This window comes from Myotis yumanensis, unplaced genomic scaffold (assembly GCF_028538775.1).
Source record: "Myotis yumanensis isolate MYYU_CA2020_CCGP unplaced genomic scaffold, mMyoYum1.0.hap1 SCAF_16, whole genome shotgun sequence".
Classification (NCBI taxonomy): domain Eukaryota; kingdom Metazoa; phylum Chordata; class Mammalia; order Chiroptera; family Vespertilionidae; genus Myotis; species Myotis yumanensis.
This window is the reverse complement of record NW_027223767.1, coordinates 31,163,251-31,183,376: the sequence shown is the minus strand read 5'-3', so window position 1 is coordinate 31,183,376 and position 20,126 is coordinate 31,163,251. Positions and strand designations below refer to the sequence as shown.

The 20,126-nt window shown below is 38.9% G+C and overlaps 1 protein-coding gene and 2 non-coding genes across 3 annotated transcripts in view; all 3 read left to right on the top strand.

Moving 5' to 3' along the window:
* The first annotated feature begins 4,844 nt into the window (after positions 1-4,844).
* Positions 4,845-4,985, top strand: LOC138995287 (U4 spliceosomal RNA). The gene has a single exon (XR_011468601.1). It is a non-coding gene; the product is annotated as a U4 spliceosomal RNA (small nuclear RNA).
* A 2,300-nt stretch (positions 4,986-7,285) lies between these two features.
* Positions 7,286-7,426, top strand: LOC138995289 (U4 spliceosomal RNA). Its single transcript, XR_011468603.1, has one exon. It is a non-coding gene; the product is annotated as a U4 spliceosomal RNA (small nuclear RNA).
* Positions 7,427-13,423: 5,997 nt separating this feature from the next.
* Positions 13,424-20,126, top strand: part of APPBP2 (amyloid beta precursor protein binding protein 2) — a 48,867-nt gene continuing 42,164 nt past the window's right edge. The window contains exon 1 of the mRNA XM_070395488.1: positions 13,424-13,836. Coding sequence (XP_070251589.1) covers positions 13,699-13,836 — 138 coding nt within the window. The 5' untranslated portion in view covers positions 13,424-13,698. The remainder of the gene's footprint in view (positions 13,837-20,126) is intronic.

Sequence of the window (20,126 nt, the reverse complement as noted above, 5' to 3'; positions counted from 1 at the left end):
CACAGAAATCCTCATCTACCCTGAATGGACAGAAAAGTACCAACTTACCTCTAGCAAATCAGCAAGAAAACGGACACACAAATCAACCTTATGCAGACTAGATGGGAGGTTTGTTTGTGGATCCTCTAGTACTGAAGTTCTTATTGCTTTTACCTGCTTGGCATCTGTGCCATCACTTTCTTCAGGTAGCAGACTCATCCTCTAGGCAGAGAAAAGGCATATGTCAATGATAGGCCAATCCTAACACCTCACCCACAGAGAGTAGGCCACCAGTGGTCATGGGCATGTACAGATTCTATTCCCCAAGAATTGCAATCTTAAATGGAGACATGTAGCAACAATTTAGAATGAGGATACCTTATGAAAACATCCTAAAGAGAAGTTCTGTGAAGTGCCTGGGCTGTTCTAGTATCTATTCTTTCCAATCTAGGTAGAGCAATTAGACAAGAAATAAAAGGTACCGAAATTGGAAAGGAAGAAGTGAAACTTTCTCTATTTGCAGATGGTATGATCTTATATGTAGAATTTCAGGATACAAAATAAACATGCAAAAATCAGTTTTATTTCCAGACCCTAGCTATGAACAATATAAAAAGGAAATTTAAAAAAACAATTACAATTTAGTCATGGGGATGTATATACAGCATGTGATTATAGTTAATAATACTGTGTTCATATTTAAAAGTTGCTAAGAGAGTAAATATTTTTTAAAACTTTATTTTTGTTGATTTCAGAGAGGGAGAGAGAGATAGAAACATCAATGATGAGAATCATTGATTGGCTGCCTCCTGCACACCTTCAACCAGGGATCAAGCCCACAACCGGGGGAATGTGCCCTGTCTGGAATTGAACCATGACCTCCTGGTTCAAAGGTTGATGCTCAACCACTAAGCCACACTGGCTGGGCATGAGTAAATCCTTTTTAAAATTTATCTTTATTGTTGAAAGTAAGAGAATAAATCTTAAAAGTCCTCATCATAAGAAAAAATTGTAACTATGTACTAGTATAGGGATTTATTGTGGGGATCAATGTATACAAATATCAAATCATTATGCTGTATACCTGAAACAAATGTTATATATCAATTATATCTCAATAAAAATTGCTTCTATATATACACTCTTAATTAAAAGCAAGCTAAAAAAAAGAAAAGAATTTCATTTATAATAGCAACAGAAAGAATAAACTACTTGGGAATACATTTAGCCACAGAGATGCATGACTTGTATATTGAAACTATAAAACATTGCTGGATGAAATTAGAGACCTAAATAAATGGAAAGTCATCCCATGTAAGATGTCAGCACTACTAAAAAAAAAAAAAAAAAAAAAAAAAAAAAAAAAAAAAAAAGATGTCAGCACTACTCAAAGTGTTCTACTGATTCAGTGTGATTCCTAACAAAATCCCAATTTTCTTTTTGCAAAAATGGAAAAAAAGTAAGTTTATTTTATCCATTCTAAATTTTCCAATATGATCACATTTAAAAACTATTTTTTAGATCACATAAGGAATCAGTGAAAAATAAGTGTTACTTAAAAATGACTTTATGGAAAACAGTATGGTGGTTCCTCAAAAATATTAAACATACAATTACCATATGATCCAGCAAGTCCACTTCTGGGTATATACCCACAAAAATTGAAAACAGGGACTTAAACAGATATTTGTACACAGCAGCATCCTTCATTATAGCCAAAACTCGAAGCACCACAAGCATTCATCTAAAGGTGAATGAATAAACAAATGTGATATACCAGGTATGTGTGTGTATATATGATTTGTTTATTCATTATGTATGTGTAATAGAATATTATTCAAAAAGGAATTAAGTTCTGCCCTGGCTGGTGTGGCTCAGTTGGTTGAGCATTGTCTCATACACAAAAAGGTTGCTGGTTTGATTCCTGGTTAGGACACATGCCCAGGTTGAGGGTTCAGTACGTGGTGGGGGTATGTACGGGAGGCAACCAATCAATGTTTCTCTCTCACGTCGATGTTTTTCTCTCTCTCTCTCCCTTCTATCTTTTTGTTTTTATTTTTATTTTTTTTTTTAGTTTTTCAAAATTTATTTAATAACCAATTTAAGTTAGATTTAGGTTGTTACAATGAAGTCTTTTTTTTCTTCTTTTTTCTGTGGTAAATTTATTTATTTATTTATTTAAATTTTGTTTTATTGCTTAAAGTATTACAAAGAGTAGTACATATGTCTCCTTTTTTTTTCCCCCTTGAACTTTCCCCGGCCTCCCCTACCCACCAGTGTCTTGTGTCCATTGGTTATGCTTATATACATATCTTTTCGTTTTTATAGTTAAATTGTTTAGTCAGAGCAGTGTTATAATCCTAAATTAAAAGAGCCCCAATGTTTGCAACGTGGCCTTGCTTCCATTCCGAACCTGCCTTTTTTATCTGTAAAAGGACAGCATTTCATTTAAAAGGACTCAAAATGGAGTGACTGATCTCATCACCCATGGTTTTATGCAACCAATGAACTCCCTGAATGGATATTACTTCAGCATCGTCTCCCTTATATCTTAAAAAAAATATTTTTAAGCATATTTTAAAAAGAAATGAAGTTCTGATACATGCAACAACATACATGAACCTTGAAAACATGCTAAGTGAAATAAGTCAGACACTAAAGGAAAAAATATTGTATGACTGTGTATGATTCCACTTATATGAGGTACCTAGAATAGTCATATTTATAGAAACCGAAAGTAGAATAGAGGTTACCAGGGGTTGGGAGGGTGAGAGAATGGGGAGCTATTGCTTAATGAGTATAGATTTTCTGTTTGGGATTATGAAAAGTTTTGGAAATGAATAGTGGTGATGGTTGCACAATATAGTGATTGTAATTAGTGCTGCTGAGTTGTATGCTTAAAAATGGTCAAAATGGGGAGAAAAAGATGACTATTTTTTCCAAGATTTGTAAGCTACTTCAACATCTAATTTCTCTTTTGTCTCTTATCATGTAGCATTTTCTATTTTTTAAATCCAAAGGAATTTAATGCAATACACCATCACTACTTTCCCCTTAAAGAATAGGAATCCTGAGTGATCATTAGATAAGCCTTTATATTTGTGGACTTCAGAGATCCATAATGTCGATTCAGTAGATTTTATAAGGAATTGGCAGAGGGCAGACTAGGGGTTATCAGGACGTGAGGGAGGAGAGGGGCTCTGCAGAAAGAAAGGCTGTGCTCTTCTAAGTGAAAGGGACATATGAGAAAACTTTACTCATACATAACAGTATTAGAAAATAGGCGGCCTATCAATTGTTACTATTTCAGGAAGGATGGCGGGGACCCCAAAAGATTTAACGAAGGAGAAGTCAAGTAGTAATCTTAGAAGTAGCTGGATCTCCCTTGAAAAAGCCAAAGTACAGGAAATTGGTGAAAGGCCTTGGCTGGGTTGCTCAATTGGTCAGAGCATCGTCCCAATACACCCAGGTTGTGGGTTCATCTCCTGCCAGGGCACACACAAGAAGCAACCAATGAATGCATAAACAAGTGGAACAACAAATCAATCTCTCAAAATCTCAATCTCTCTCTCTCTCCCCGCACCCCCCACCCCCCATTAAAGACAATGCCACTGCAGCACCTCTTGTGAATGAATTGACCATCACTTCATCTTTTCATCACTCACTGAAATTTCTGAGTAGGACCACTTGTTTGGCCTTGTGTACTGGCTGCTGAGAAGGGGAAAGACGAAGGAAAGATTTGCCTCTTTGGTTTCTGTAGTGGGAGATGAGCTCCTACTGCTCGCCAGGAAAGAGGTTGGATAATGAACGGGGGTTGTGGGGAGCTTACTTGTCTGGAATAACCATGACAAATTTTGTTTTTCTTTTTCTTTTTGCAAAGAGAGAAAAGTAATTCAGATGCTATTGTCTGCAAAGTGGAAGTTTATATGCAAGGTAAATTTTTCCTCTCAGGCCCTGGGAAGTTAGTGTCACAACTTCTTATTGTGGACCTTATCCCAATTGAGTTTCTTTTTAAAAAAAACAACAAATGTTTTTATTGATTTCAGAGAGACGAATGGAGAGGGAGAGAGAGATAGAAATATCAATGATGAAAGAATCGTCAATTGGCTGCCTCCCATACAGGGAATTGAACTGTGACCTTTTAGTTCATGGGTCAATGTTCAACCACTGGAGCCACACCACCCTTACCAAATGAGGTTTTTGTTTTTTGTTTTTTAAATATATTTCTTTATTGATTTCAGAGAAGAAGGGAGAAGGAGAGAGAGATAGAAACATCAATGATGAAAGAGAATCATCGATTGGCTGCCTCCTGCACGCCCCCCACTGGGGATCAAGCCTGCAACCCAGGCATATGCCCTTGGCCGGAATCGAACCTGGGACCCTTCAATCCACAGGCTGACGCTCTATCCACTGAGCCAAGCGGGCAGGGTAGTTTTTTAAAAAATTTATTTATTAACTTGGGAGAGAGAAACATTGATTTGTTGTTCCACTTATTCATACATTCATTGGTTGATTCTTGTATATATGTACCCTGGCGATTGAACCCACAACCTTGGCATATGGGGACAGTGCTTTAACCAACTGAGCTACCGAGCCAGGGCCTCCCAATTGAGTTTTAACTCAACAAGTGGTGTGCTCTGAGTATACGGAATGGACTGATAAGACTTACAGCAAATCTAAAACAAGCTCTTTCTTGAACTCTCTTCACTGACCCCAACAATGCTCAAATTCTGCTATGTTGGTACCTAACCTGTGGATTTAGATTGCTTTAGATTATTGAAAACCACTATTTTTTAGGAAATGAAGTTTTGTGGACTAGGGACTTATGGTGAAACATATTTGTGTGTCCTAAAACTCAGGAAAAAAACTTTGTACAGTGGTAGTATCATAGTGAATGAGATTTATTCAACACGCGATTATTGCTAACTGAAAACTTTTCCCAATACCCCATCATGACGACTTGACATATAGTCAGCATTGGCAATTTTTGACAGTCTCTATAGAGACTGAATAAAAAAAATAAAAGTAAAAATTCAGGAAAAGTACAGAATTAGTTTGGGATATTCTGGGAGGAGCTGGCAAGTCCACAGTGGGCCTAGTGAAAGATGAATAGAGCTGCAATTGTCAAAGAAAGAACCCTGACAATAAGCTGGCACCTCTCTAGTTAGAGCCCTCAGTAAGAATTGGGAAAGGAGAAATTTGGGGATTTTAATTCTTTGGGAGTAAGAAGGGGGAGATCTATTTTGGAAATAAATATCAATTTCTCTCCAAATATAAGGGAAAGAGACCATTCTATTAAATTTCAAATGTTATGATTTTAAAAAATAGCTGGCATAGTATTATTTGGGTGGTATCATCCAATAAACAAGTTTTGAAAATTTAATTGAGCAGGAAATAAGGTGTGAGATTTCATGTAGTATATAATGTGGCTGTTGGATAAAAAGTGAATGTTCTGCTTTGACCCATTTCAAAGCTTTAGAGACCAGTATGAAAGAGGCATTCATAGAGACCTTGAGGAACTAGACTACTTGTCTTAGTTGCTTTAGGCCAGTGTCTGGGAGGCTGGCCCAGGATGTGTGGGCAGGACTAGTCTGACATTACCTTGCTCTCCTCCCCTGGAACATCCAAAGGGTACACTGTGTTCCAGGAAAAAAAATGATACAAAATGATCAGCACAGAACAAATTCTGAAAAATTTTCCTACAGGACTGCAAGTCTGATGAGATACTAGAAAACATTAAAAACACGAACTGAACACGTAAAAATTTAAGCTACTTACTCATAGGCTAAATAAAAATCACCATAAATACAAATGACAAATCAGAAAAAATATATTTGCATCACTTGATAAAGGGTTGATATTCTTAATATATATTATTAAAAGTAAGTCATTCCCTGGGTTGGGGGGGGGATAAAAATGTAAATAGGCAGCTCATAAAACATAATAAACAAATAGCTAATAACATGAAAAGCTTTTCAACTTCACTAATAATTTAAAAGTACAGATAAATTCAGCAGTAAGAAAAAGTTTATACCTACTAGAGAGGCAACAATATAAAAGATCAATTACACCCAATGAATTTCCACATTATGGAAATTAAGCAATCACATCTTGTTGGTGAAAATGCAAATTGTACAGTTTTTTTGGCATGGTTATATGACAATGCCCATCAACCTTTACAATGTGTATTCCTTTTAAAGCATCTAGTAGCTCTATTAGAAAAGTACCTTACAGATGTATTCATACAAATAGAAAAAGATATATGTACAAGGTTGTTCATTACAGCAATATAATGGGAATAAATACTTAAGTTCAATGTAAGTATCTAAACCAAAGGGAAACATTTACATAAAATGGTAAACATCTTTCTAATGGAAGATTCTGGAGCCATTAAAAATAATGAGATCGAGGTCTGGCCAGTGTGGCTCAGTGGTTGAGCATTGACCTATGAACCAGGAAGTCATGGTTCAATTCTAGGTTAGGGCACATGCCCAGGTTGCGAGCTCGATCCCCAGTAGTGAGCATGCAGGAGGCAGCCAATCAATGATTCTCATCACTGATGTTTCTATCTCTTTCTCCCTCTCTCCTCCTCTCTGAAATCAATAAAAATATATTTTAAAAAAAGAAAAATGAGATCAATATCATTTTACTGCATTATTGTTCAACTTAATAAATTATCACAAAGCCCTTACACCCATTAACAGCCCAGAGCCCCTTGATGTATTCTCCGAGTCCTCTCCAGAGGTAACCACTTCCTGATTTCTATCTCTATAAGTTAGTGTTGCCTGTCTGGAACTTTAAAGAAATGTAATCATTCAGTATATTTTCTATCCTGTCTGGCTTCTTTGGTCATGATTTTTGTGAGATATATTCACATTGAATGTGCTACAGTTTGTTCATTTATGTTGCTATCTGGCATTTTTATTAAATATACCAAATTTATCCATTCTACAATTGGGTTGTTTCTAGTTTGGGGTTATTATGAATAAAGATCTGTGAATGTTTCGTTTACATGTTTTTTAGCTCAGGTATGTCTTTATTTTGTTGGATATATATCTAGGAGTAACACTATTGTGTTTCTATGTGTATATTGTTTTTGTAGATGCTGCCAAACAGTTTCCCAAAATGATTAGGCCAATTTTTTTTTTGATTAGGCCAATTTATATTCCCACCAGCAACAAGAGTTTTAGTTGCTTATATAAATGTACAGAAGTATATTTACTCTGCTTAACAATAATTACTTCTGTGGAGTGTGATGAGGGAAGAATGGAGGGCTATATAGTTTTTACATTTAAGTACTTACTGTTTTTTTGTACAGTGGTAGTATCATAGCCAATGAGGTTTATTCAACATGTGATTATTGCTAACTGAAAACTTTTCCCAATACCCCATCATGACGACTTGACATATAGTTGGCATTGGCAATTTTTGACAGTCTCTATGAAGACTGAATAAAAAAATAAAAGTAGCCCTAACCGGTTTGGCTCAGTGGATAGAGCGTTGGCTTGTGGACTGAAAGGTCCCAGGTTCGATTCCGGTCAAGGGCATGTACCTTGGTTGTGGGCACATCCCCAGTAGGAGGTGTGCAGGAGGCAGCTGATCAATGTTTCTCTCTCATCGATGTTTCTAACTCTCTATCCCTCTCCCTTCCTCTCTGTAAAAAATCAATAATATTTAAAAAAAAATAAAAGTGAAAATTCAGTACAGAATTGGTTTAGAATATTCTGGGAGGAGTTGATGCCTCAGGTCCTCTCTTTGGTGTCCTTTCTACAGGGCAGCTTAGTATCCTTACAACATGGTGGCTGGCTTCCCCCAGAATGAATGATTCAAGAAGAGTGTCAAATGAAAGTTATGTCCTTGGAAGTAACATAGCATCATTCCCACCATATTCTATTTGTTAGATGTGAGTCATAGTAGAGGAAGAGAGCGTCTCTTTTCCAATAGTTTCTATTTTCTTTGCCAGGTTAGGGAACTTTTCAGTCATTATTTCTTTTTTTTCTTTTTTTTTTTTTTTAAATATATTTTATTGATTTTTTACAGAGAGAAAGGGAGAGAGATAGAGAGTTAGAAACATCGATGAGAGAGAAACATCGATCAGCTGCCTCCTATACATCTTCCACTGGGGATATGCCCGCAACCAAGGTACATGCCCTTGACCGGAATCGAACCTGGGACCTTTCAGTCCACAGGCCGACGCTCTATCCACTGAGCCAAACCGGTTTTGGCCAGTCATTATTTCTTTAAATAGGTTCTCAATCCCTTGTTCTCTCTCTTCTTCTAGTTATCCCAATGATGCAAATGTTGTTATGCTCAATGTTGTCCCAGAGGTCCCTTACACTATCCTCATTTCTTTAATCCTTTCTCTTTTTTTTTCTGTTTTGTTTGGGTGTTTTCTGCTACCTTGCCTTCCAAATCACTGATTTAATCCTCTGTTTCATCTAATCTCCTATTAATTGCTTCTAGTTATTATATTTTTATTGATTTCAGAGAGGAAGGGAAAGGGAGAGAGATAGAAGCATCAATGATGAGAGAGAATCATTGATCAGCTGCTTCCCGCATGCCCCCTACTAGGATCAAGCCTGCAACCCTGGCATGTGCCATTGAGTAGAATTGAACCCAGGATCCTTTAGCCCTCAGGCCAAAGTTCTATCCACTGAGCCAAACCAGCTAGGGCTCTAGTGCATTTTTAATTTTAGTTATTGGTCTTCATTTCTGACTGGTTCTTTTTTTATGGTTTTTATGTCTTTTTATGCTTACTAGCTCTTTGTTGAAGTTCTCACTAAGTTCCTTGAGCATCTTTATAACCAGTGTTCTGAACTCTCTCCCTTTCCCTTCCTTTCTGAAATTTATTTGTAAATTTTTATTTGCTAGAAATTTATTTCATTGTGAAGCAGCAAGTGTCAGATAAGTAAGGATAAGTGTTAAATAGAAAGTGGGAAGTGGGAAGAGATACAGTATTGACTCTAAGTAGACTCTGATAAGTTAAGAATAGATATTATTAGCCTTAGAGAAAACACTGAAAAAATAATAGCTAAGAAGCTAGTAAAAAATAAAATATTAAAAATATTAGATTATTCCATTTAAATAAAATTCTAAAACAGACAAAAATAATAATACTAGAAATTACATCAGTTGCCTGAGATGGGGCAGTTGTGGAGATTGACTATATAGGGACACCATGGAACTTCTGGAGAAATGGGTAATGTACACCTTGATTGGGATGGTAAGTAATATATATGTGTATATTTGTCAAAAATTATCAACCTGTATACTTAACATGTATGACTTCTGTTGTGTGTAAGTTATGCCTTAGTAAATACTTTTTTAAAGTATTGTGTCTTTGACCCAGTAAATACACTTGGTGACTTCAGCTTTGGGAGACATCTGTACTTTTTGCTTGCCAGACATCCCTGACCTCATCTTTTGGTAACACCACTTGATTTTTTTCGCCCCCCTTAGGTAACAACCCCTTTCCTATTGTATGTAATCTTGGTGAATAGTCAATTATATTGCCTTGTCTTTCCTGGTCCAACCTCACCAATCAGACTCTTTATTCCTGGAATTTGAATCTTGAGTCATGTGGTCCACAGACCAAAATTGGTCCATGCCTATCATTGCTGTACTTTTCTCCTTTTGAATCTTAAGATGTTCTTGAGAGATTTTTGTCTCCATCCTTAAAGGTACTCTCTGATATATTGGAACTATCAGTCCCTGTAACAGGCTGTTAGTAGCCGTTTCTGGGAGGTTGACTAAGGCTCTTAGGCACACAGAAATGATTCTGTTGTTCTGAGCAACTCAAAGCCCTTCATAGATGCTGGTTTCCCCCCAGGTAATTAAAGACAGTCATTCTATTATTCCCATATCATGCTGGGGGGCCTGTGATGTTATCAAAGACCCATCTGCGTGGGCCTATCAGGCAGCTGTTCCCACTGTTCATTCGTACTGCCTTTCTGGACTCTACTTATGAAAGTAAACCCTCTGCACTCAGATGATCCCAAATCTTTTTTTTTTTTTTTTTCATCCCTACTGTAGGACCCATGCAGAGGGTGAGGATAGTGGTAGTGAGGAGCAGGGTGTAAGGCACTTCCTCTATAATCACATTCCTATACTTTCTACTTTGGGCTTTCCCCCTTCTTCCTCCTTTCCAGGGAAACTGGCTGGTGTAAGGGATGGGGAAGCTCTATTTATCAAATTTATCATATTGTCTTTGCATAAGTGTTCTTTCTGTTTCTCTTCAGGGCCTAGACTTTTGAAAAGCAAAAGCAAAGAAAAGGCTCCTTGTTTCCCTCTTCTGTGTTCTCTAACTTAAAACAAATGGGTATAAAACTATGCTATCTGCTGCCTCACTGGGGGGAAGGATTACTATTCATATTTTAAAACTAGTATCTTACCACATAAACAAGATGTATATGTGGTAAGATAGACATCCTTATACTAGTACATGTCTATTTGAACTTGTGAAGAAACATCTATAAATGAAGTTGGCATTTGCAAAAAGACTGGCAAATGAAAGGGTATATTAACCATTGCTTCTTAGGACCACATGGGGGTGTTATGTATGTTAATGAAAACAGTAGAGATCAAGAAGAGGGGGAACATACCATAGATAGATAGCAGTCTGGATTAAATTTGGAGACAGAATGCCACGTATAGCAAGCAGGGTGAAATTAAAGGGGCCAACACAAGATGGACAGTAACTATGAACATACTCAGGAAACTCTTAAGTTTTCTGAAAATATGGGTAATGGTACTAAGAGATGAGAATTGAGCCAGATTTTCTATCTGCATTGTTTCCCCAAGTGACAAGAACTTGTTGGCAAAGCCCTGCTCTGTTCTTTAATGGCTTAAAGTTACAGAATAGTCATTTTGTCTATACGGTGTGTGGTGCGATAGGCGTGCTTTAACGACTCTGTTTATGAGGTCCATCTGATTGATTGTTGGTCTGTGGTTGGGTGTTGAATATGTGGATTTTGACTTGGAGGCCTCTGAAAAAGACTCTTCAAATTTAGGACAAAAATCATTGTCTCCATTTTGATATTCTATGTTTAGGCAGTTCACTCTTATGAATAGTGTAGCAGAAAGTTAAGAAAATTGTCCACTACAGGTTATGAATTGTATCATTTTCATGAACAGATTCATATGCTTAGTATTATGTAGCCCAAAGAAGAAATAGGTTCAAAATGCATTCTAAAATGATGGGTTCCTGAAAACTTTAGGGGATTGGAATGGGGTGTTCTGGTGATCTATTATGGCATAACAAACCACCCCAACCTTAATAAATGAACTACCATTTTATTATGGTCCTGTGGGTCAGGAATTCAGACAGAGCAGAGCATAGATGCTTGTCTCAGCTCCATGATACACTTGGTCCCTCATCTGCCAACATCTTGGAGTTGAAATCATTGGAGGTCTCTTCACTGAAACAATTGGTACCTGAGGTGAGACTGTTGACCAGAGTGCTTATATACGTATATTAGTAGTCTCTTCATGTGGCTTGGGCTTTCTGAGAGCATGATGGTCTCAGGGTAATTTTTACATGGTGGCTCAGGAATCCAAGAATGAGTATTCCAGAGAACACGGTGGACTCTACATGTCCTTTTCTGATCTAGCATCACTTCTCCTATACTCTATTTGTTGAAGCAGACACAATCCAACCAGAGTTGAGAGGAAGGTACACCTTGATGAGGGGAGAAAATGCAATATAAAAATGGTCACAATGTGTATCACCTCTTAGGATCTCAGAATTCTTTCTGGTCCCAGTTCATGTCCTACATAGCTCTTATGGTGCCAGGCCTCCTGCTAAATTTGAGGCTATCAGTAGTCAAGGCTTAAAGGGGATCTGGTGGACTATAAGGATAACTTTGTGATACAAAGGACCTCTGTCTACCAAAATGTATAGGCGGCCATGACCGTTTAGCAGACCTCTTCCTTATATCCTTCTGCAGCTGGCAATGCAAAATTCTAGACCTCCAACACTCTGATCCTTTTACTTCTCTTATAATCCTATAAGGATTCCTATCATCTCCAAGATAAAGTCCAAGGCTATTAGCATTACATTTAAGCTTCTTTATGATCTGGCTCTGACCACTAAAAACTCAGATGCTATGCTACCATCCAAAATATGAAAGCCAGTATTTACATAATTAGTGAGTTCATATCCAAGCTCTACTGGGATTCATTAATTCCCTAGGGTACAAGGAAGTACATTTCTTCCTCAGTTGAGGGTGGTCCACAATAAAAATGGCCTAGTTTCCACTGGTTTCTCTGTTCAACCAGTTCTTGGGGTTCAAGCCTATAGTGTGACTCAGAATGAGTAAATAAAAGTTCTGCATGTAACATACCCATATTAAAAAAACTATCATTGTTTATCTGAAATTAAAATGTAACTGGGCATTTGTATTTTTTAAAAATTGATTTCAGAGAGAGAGAGAGAGAGAAGGGAAGGAGAGGGAGGGAGAGAGAGAGACATCAATTTATTGTTCCACTTATTTATGAGTTCATTGGTTGATTCTTGTAAGTGCCCTGACCCCGGATGGAATCCACAACCTTGGCCTATGGGGAGGATGCTCTAACCAACTGAGCTAGTTGGCCATGGCACCATGATTTGTTAATTCCATAATCAGGCTAACCTTCCTACCAAAATCTTCTAAAGAAAGAGTTCTTTTTGTTAAAATTTGTTTGAAAAGAAATTTTTTTTTTAAAGTCACGAAGCAGGGAGGCATGGGACAGACTGGCATACCTCGATGTGGGGTTGGTGGGACGAGAAGAGATAAACCAAAGAACTCATATACTTACATGCATAGCCCATGGACACGGGCAATAGGGTAGTGCAGACCTGGGGGTTGGGGGTGGGAAGGGGTTGGGAGAAGGGGGGCAAAGAGGGAGGAAATGGGAGATATCTGTAATACTATCAACAATAAAAATATATTTAAAAATGGGGTGGGGGGGGGGGGGAGTTAAAACAGTGCGAATGGTTATACAATGAAATCCAAATCTCCCTTCCATCCTGACCCCCTAGTTCCTGGACCAAAGGTTCTGACCTTGGCTTAGGGACCGGAGTCTAAGGAAGGGTTTCTAGGGTCACGTGAATGTTCTGAATGCATACTTTTCAATGTACTCATTGTGCATTTTTGTGAGAAGAGGATCCAAACTTTTACCTGAGGCACGAAAGGGTCAGAGCCTAGGGCAGGTTTTGCTGAAGGAAGACTGATGCGTCCGACTGACAAGGAACGTGCGGGTGAAAAAGCTGGAATAACTCATCCCCGTGCAGAAGCGCACGGCGTCCACCCGACTGCGGGCCCTGGAAAGGACGCTCCCTGTGGTAAGGCTCGCGGCGCTGCTCTTTCCAAGTTTTCCGCCTGCCGCATTCCTGCCCTCCAGCGCGTCGGCGCGCGCTGACGTCATGACGGCGCACACGCAGCCCCGCCCCTGCAGGGATCCGCGCTAGGACGGAACCCGGGTTTCTCTCAAACCCGGAATGTGAGGCCTGGGCCCGTCGTCCCCAGGTCCCCGCCCCGCTCTTCCCCGGGCCCTCCGCCCGCCGCCGCTGCCCCCGACCTCGCCCCCGAGGAGCCAGGGCGGCCGTGCCCTTCTGCCGGGTGCCCGCGTGGCTGCCGCCGCCCCTCGGAATCGCCCGGGGCCGCCGAGGAGTTCGCTACGGAGGGAGGCGGGGGCCTTTGGGAGGAGGAGGCGGAGGCGGCGGAGGAGGAGGGAAGGAAGATGGCGGCCGTGGAACTAGAGTGGATCCCAGAGACTCTCTACAACACCGCCATCTCCGCCGTCGTGGACAACTACATCCGCTCCCGCCGGGACATCCGCTCCTTGCCCGAGAACATCCAGTTCGATGTTTACTACAAGGTACGGGCCCTGGGCCTGCTCTCCGCTCTCCTGCCGCAACCCGCGGGGCCGCACCCCCTTCCACGTCTGCGAACCCCCGCGGTAACCCCTCACCCCTCGGAGCAGGATGGCCTCCCGAGACATCTGGTGCGGTCTCGGGGCTGCCAGTGTAGAGACACCCGATCTCCACATTCTCTGTTTTTCCAGCTCTTGGGCCTTGATGGGTATCTCTTCCCAAGGAGCCCCCGTTTTGGCGTCCCCTCCTATGCGGCGCCCCCGGGGGAGGCCTTCACCTGGGCTTCCTCTGTTGCGTCCCTCTCCTCCCTTCTAGCTTGTGTCTTCGGGATATTTTCTGCACCCTCTTCCCAATTAATGGTCAGCATCAGCTGGACTTCTTGCTGTGCTTCCCCTCCCCCAGCCCCTCTCCCCACCCCCTTCCTACTTTTTCCTCTCTCCTCCCTCCTGCCCAAGTTTTTTTGTTTTTTTGTTTTGCTTCGTATTCCTTGGTTTCTCTTTTCTCAACCTCATTGAGAGGGAGTTGAGGAATTAACTGGAAACAGTCGTGTGCCTTATTTGCCTATTTTTTAAAGCTTTGGTTTTCGTTTATTCTTGGAGTTAAATTGGGAGTTTTATTAAGATGGGAGTGTTGATAAACTGTTTGAAAGGAGAAAGGGGGAGGGATCTTTCCTAAAACAAAAAGCTTTAGAATTTAAATTATGTTCATGTATCTGGAAGTTGCAATCTTGCAGCATTCCTAAATCGCTCCCCCTCAAAAATCTCAGCAAAAAGTCTGCAAGTCACTCTCCAAGGAGTTTCAAGGGTAAGAGTCTTCAGACGTGGACAGTTTTTGCAGTGTTTTTAGAGGGAGGAGAACTTTATGGACTTGGAGTCTCCCTTTTCCTCTCCTCCCCACATTTGAATGTGAACAGTGGATTTATTATTCAGTTCTTGCCTTGAATTGGCGTGGAAAACACCTATTCTCCAGTAGACACCCATACAAAATTTGACCTAAAGTAGAGGATGATTTATTTCTTAGACCTTAAATATTTCCTCTTGCTTTGTAAGTTGGCTGGGACAGTGTAAACTGATATTTAACAGATGTGTATATTCTTGTGAATGCTTGGTGTTTTATGGCAGTTGTTTTATTGGGAAGATTGCCTGTTTTCTCCACCCCAAAATAATTTTTCAGAAAGCAGCCGACTTGCTGCATTCTACTAAAGCCAACTGCTTTACACCAATTCTAAAATTTCAAATGTTTTTCCCCCTAAATGTTTGGAGAAGGTTCATTTTGCTCATTCATAGTATTATGGGGGAGGGGGAGACCTTCCTTCATTCCAAATCCCTTTGATATATTGACTATTGTGTATACCTAAGGAAACAGTGTGTATTTAAGATTCATAACTCCCAGGGAAGGATGAGTTAGAGTTGTCTTGCTCAACTGGGAAGCTTCAACTTTGTGTGTGTACTAACTCTGTCCATTTTATTAAATCATATGCAGTCATTTACACTTTTAGAGAAAAATCATTGGAAAGTTCATCAAAGTACATTTAGTAATTGAATTCCCTCAAAATACTTGGATATCTTCTAGTACCTTGCTTCTAATTGAAGTTTTTCATTTGAAGATTATTATTAGTGAGTATGAACAGATGGTGCTTTTGCCTCATTTTTTTTTTGCGTAGTCCACAAAGTTTTAATAGTGCTTCTTGCCCTAGCTGGTTTGGCTTAGTGGATAGAGCATCAGCCTGCAAACTGAAGGGTCCCTGGTTCTATTCCAGTCAAGGGCATATGCCCAGGTTGCAGGCTCGGTCCCCAGTAGGCGGTGTGCAGGAGGCAGGCGATCAATGATTCTCTATCTTCCTTGATGTTTCTCTCTCTCTCTCCCTCTCTGAAATCAATAAAAATATATTTTAAAAAAATAGTGCTTCTTTCTGGGACACTTTTACCCCTTAATAGTTGTATGTCTGTTGGGAGTATGGCACTGTGCTAAGGTGAAGGAAGGTATTTAACATGTACCTGGAACTGTGTTTTTACATGTTATCTTTTTTAATCCTCAAAGTAGGGTATAACCCTGTGTGAGGTGAGAAAGTTAAGTAGTTTAGTCAAGGTCTCATACCTAGTATTTAGTTCCTCCAAGACCTTGCTTTCTTGTTTTTCTTTTAGGACCTTGCTTTCTTGCTTGGAAAGATTTTGCATCTTGAGGTAGATTGTTTTTATGAAAGACATTATAGAACTAATTTTTATTAGCTTTTTATAAAAATAGCTAGAGTGAAAGTCAATTCCTGGACTTCATTCTTTAATCAAATGGAAGTATAAGAAGGAATTTTTATTTTAAACAGTATATCAACACATAAATATGAGTCTAAGCATTTTAATACATATAAGATATTCATCTCATGCCCAATTTGTGAAAAATTTAAGGGCCTTACTGTTTATAGTTGTATTTTCTTCAGTTTAGAGCCAAGAAGAAAGTCATAATTAGATCCCTCTAGTAGTCCCAAGTTCCATCAATAGGCATAGTCATAGCAAAATTATAGTATTTGTGGAACCAAAAATTCCCTCATTACCCCCCCTTTTTTTTTAACCCTCACTTGAGGATATTTTTTCATTGATTTTTAGAGAGAGAGTGGAAGAGAAGGAAAGACAGAGAAATACTGATGTGAGAGAAACACATCGATTGGTTGCCTCCTGCATGAACCCTGACAGGGCCTGCTCCGCGGAGGAGTCTCCAACCCAGGTACATGCCCTTGATTGGAAACGAACCCGGGACCCTTTGGACGCTCTATGTACTGAACCAAACCAGCTATGGCCCCCATCCTTGATTGTTTTGGTCCAGTTTCACATAAAGCTTTAGGAGGTGGGATTGTGGAATGAATGGGAGGTGAAAAAGTAGTCATGCTGACTGCTTCTAAAATGGGCAGGGAGACAGGTGTTGAAATGTACAAAGAGTAAGATGTGAAGGGATTTTTTTAAATGGAAGACATTAGATATATGTATTGGCTGACTGGCAGAAACCAAAACAGTAAGAAGTTAAATAAATGTATCAGTAAGGCAAGAAATAAATTGTGGAGCAGAATCCATGAGCAAGAACATTAATTTATGAGTCTTGCCCCTTCCTTCACGTTGCATAAATTAAGGTATCAGTTATAAATTGGAGTTGGGGAAAGACCACTTCTTCCTTTAAGATCAGATGCAAAGTGTTAAGGACATAAAGTATCAACATAGGTAAATTTGTAAAGAATGGCTGTCATGAATAAAGAGGTATGATCATCTAATAGTAAGGGTGAGTGCTGATTTTTATGTAGGAAAGCTAAACAAGTTGGAAATGGCTGCTGAGGTATATGGGAAGGGAAGTTCACTAAAATATGTTTTAAAAAATTGACAGGTGGTAAAGATGGGTCAATAAAAAGTAATACCCTACAAAGTAATGTATTTGAATCTAAATGGTTTTTACTCAAAGACGCTAAACCATTTAGGTATAGAAAGTGGATGAGGTGAATAGAAGGAATTGTAAAACTGTATACCAAGTAAAAGCAAATAGAATGAAGGGCTGGGTTCTTTAAAGAATGAAGTATATGATATTTCCTTTTAATTTTAACTGCCAAATGGTATATTTTGTATCCTCTTCCAATTACAATATTTGCCATAGTTAAGTTTTGGTTGGGTGAAGTGTTTTAGTAATTTGTTCTATTTATTATTTTCAGTCTTAAACTTAATGTTATTTTTAAAAATTATTATGTCTCATGCTGAAAACCATACGAATTCATGTCTGATTTAGTATTAGAGTTATTTTTTCTTTTTCTGGGTATATTTCTGTTGTATAGCTACATAGTTGTCTCAACTAATTTGATTATTTAAAAATTGACTGGAAACAATTTGAAAAAAATTCTTGCAACATATTTGACAGCTAAAGAACTCTTTATATATAAAGAGCTTTTAAGATTAATAACTTGAAAATGAAAACTTTATAAGGGAAGGGCACAAAAGAACATAAATAGCCAGCCATATCATGTATCTTTAAAAAAATTTTTTTAAATATATTTTATTGCTTTTTTACAGAAAGGATGGGAGAGGGATAGAGAGTTAGAAACATTGATGAGAGAGAAACATCGATCAGATGCCTCCTGCACACTCCCTACTGGGTATGTGCCACAACCAAGGTACATGCCCTTGACCGGAATCGAACCTGGGACCCTTGAGTCTGCAGGCCGATGCTTCCCTATTGGAGATAGAACCCACAGTCTGGGCATGTGCCCTGGCCAGGAATTGAACTGTGACTTCCTGGTTCACTGATCGACGCTCAACCACTGAGCCACACCATGTATCTAGATCAGTGGTTCTCAACCTTGGCTACACATTAGAATCACCTGGGAATCTTTTTAAAATCCTGATTTTGGGCCTCATCCTCCGGAAATTCTGTTTCTTTGTTACTAATGTTGTGGCCCCACCCCATAACAAAGAAACAGAATTTCTGGAGGATGAGGCCCAGAAATCAGGATTTTAAAAAGATTCCCAGGTGATTCTAATGTGCAGCCAAGGTTGAGAACCACTGATCTAGATGGAAAGGTTATAATATGTCAACTCATCTCAGTTTAAGGTATGAATTTATCACAATTTGAATCAGACTCAGGATTTTATTAGATATAGGAAACTGATTAAATACAAAATTTATCTGGAAGAATTACATGAAAATTAATGAGTCAAGGAAATTTTGAAGATGCACAATACTTAGGAGAGATTTGCATTATAAGACAGTCAATCATATTAGAAAGCTATATATTTAAAACAGTGTAGCAGTGTCACAAAAACAGAGAGATTGATTTGTAGAACATAGTAGACAGGAGCATTAGAGATCTTGCTGGGAAGATTTAGCCCGGCCCGTGTTGCTCAGTGGTTGGCATTGACCTGTGAACCCAGAGGTCATGGTTTGATTCCCCTTCAAGCACATTTCTGGGTTGCCCGCTCAGTCCCCGTAGGGGGAATGCATGGGGGGGGGGGGGGTGGAGGGGCTGTGCGGTTGATGATTCTCTCTCATTGGTGTTTCTGTCTCTCCCTCTCCCTCTCTCTGAAATCAATAAAAAATATATATTTATTTTTAAAAAAAGAACAAAGCCCTAGCCAGTTTGGCTCAGTGGATAGAGCGTCGGCCTGCAGACTGAAAGGTCCCAGGTTCGATTCCGGTCAAGGGCATGTACTTTGGTTGCCGGCACATCCCCAGTAGGAGGTGTGCAGGAAGCAGCTGATCAATGTTTCTCTCTCATCGATGTTTCTAACTCTCTATCCCTCTCCCTTCCTCTCTGTAAAAAATAAATAAAATATATTGAAAAAAATAAAAAAAGAACAAAGTAGACAGTCAAGATAAAAACCAAAGCATATTTAAGAATTTAGTATGTGATCAAGTTATGAGACGATGCTATTATAAATAAGTGGGGGAAACATACAAAAATACCTTGGGCAACTGAGTATTTGGGGGAAAAGTTAGACCTCTACTTTACACTGTATACCAAAATGAATTCCCGGCGGTTAAAGATTTAAATATGGCAAATGAAATCATAAAAGAATCAGAATAAATTATTGAGTCAGTATCTCATAGTGGGAAATGATTGAAATTTCTTTAAAGACATTATTTTTAAGGTAATTTACAAAATTTTAAAATGTCAAACATAAAAATAAATAGTTATAAAAGGTGAAGTCCTCTATTACCTGTCTTGCCAACACTAGAATGCCATCTTGTCATGGGGAAGGCTTTTCTAAGTATGAATTCACAACCTAGGAGGAAAAAAAGAATTTTGAGTACATAAAAAATTATAAGCACATTTAAGAAAAAACTATGCAAATGACAGTATATGACAGATAAGAGATGAATTTCCTAATTCAGAAAGATCTATCACTAATGAGTACATAAAGGACAATCAGCTAATTTCTAGAAGTCCTGAACAGCCAGCACATAGAAGAGAAAAATATGAATAGCCAGTAAACATCAAAAGATGCTCAAATGAAAGACAAATTAAAATTCAGTATCACCCAGCCAAAGTGGCTCAATGGATTGAGTGTTGTCCCATGAACCAAGAGGTCACCAGTTCGATTCCTGGTCAGAGCACATGCCTGGGTTATGGGCTCGATCCCCATTAGGGAGCCAGTAGGAGGCAGCCAATTGATGTTTCCATCTCTTCCTCTCTCTTTCTCTCTATAGTCAATAAAAACATCTTTTTTTTTTTTTTTTTTAAGATACAGTATCAAGCTCTGGCTGGTGTGGCTCAATAGTTAGAATGAGAACCGAGGGGTCCTGGGTTTGATTCCTGGTCAAAGTCATG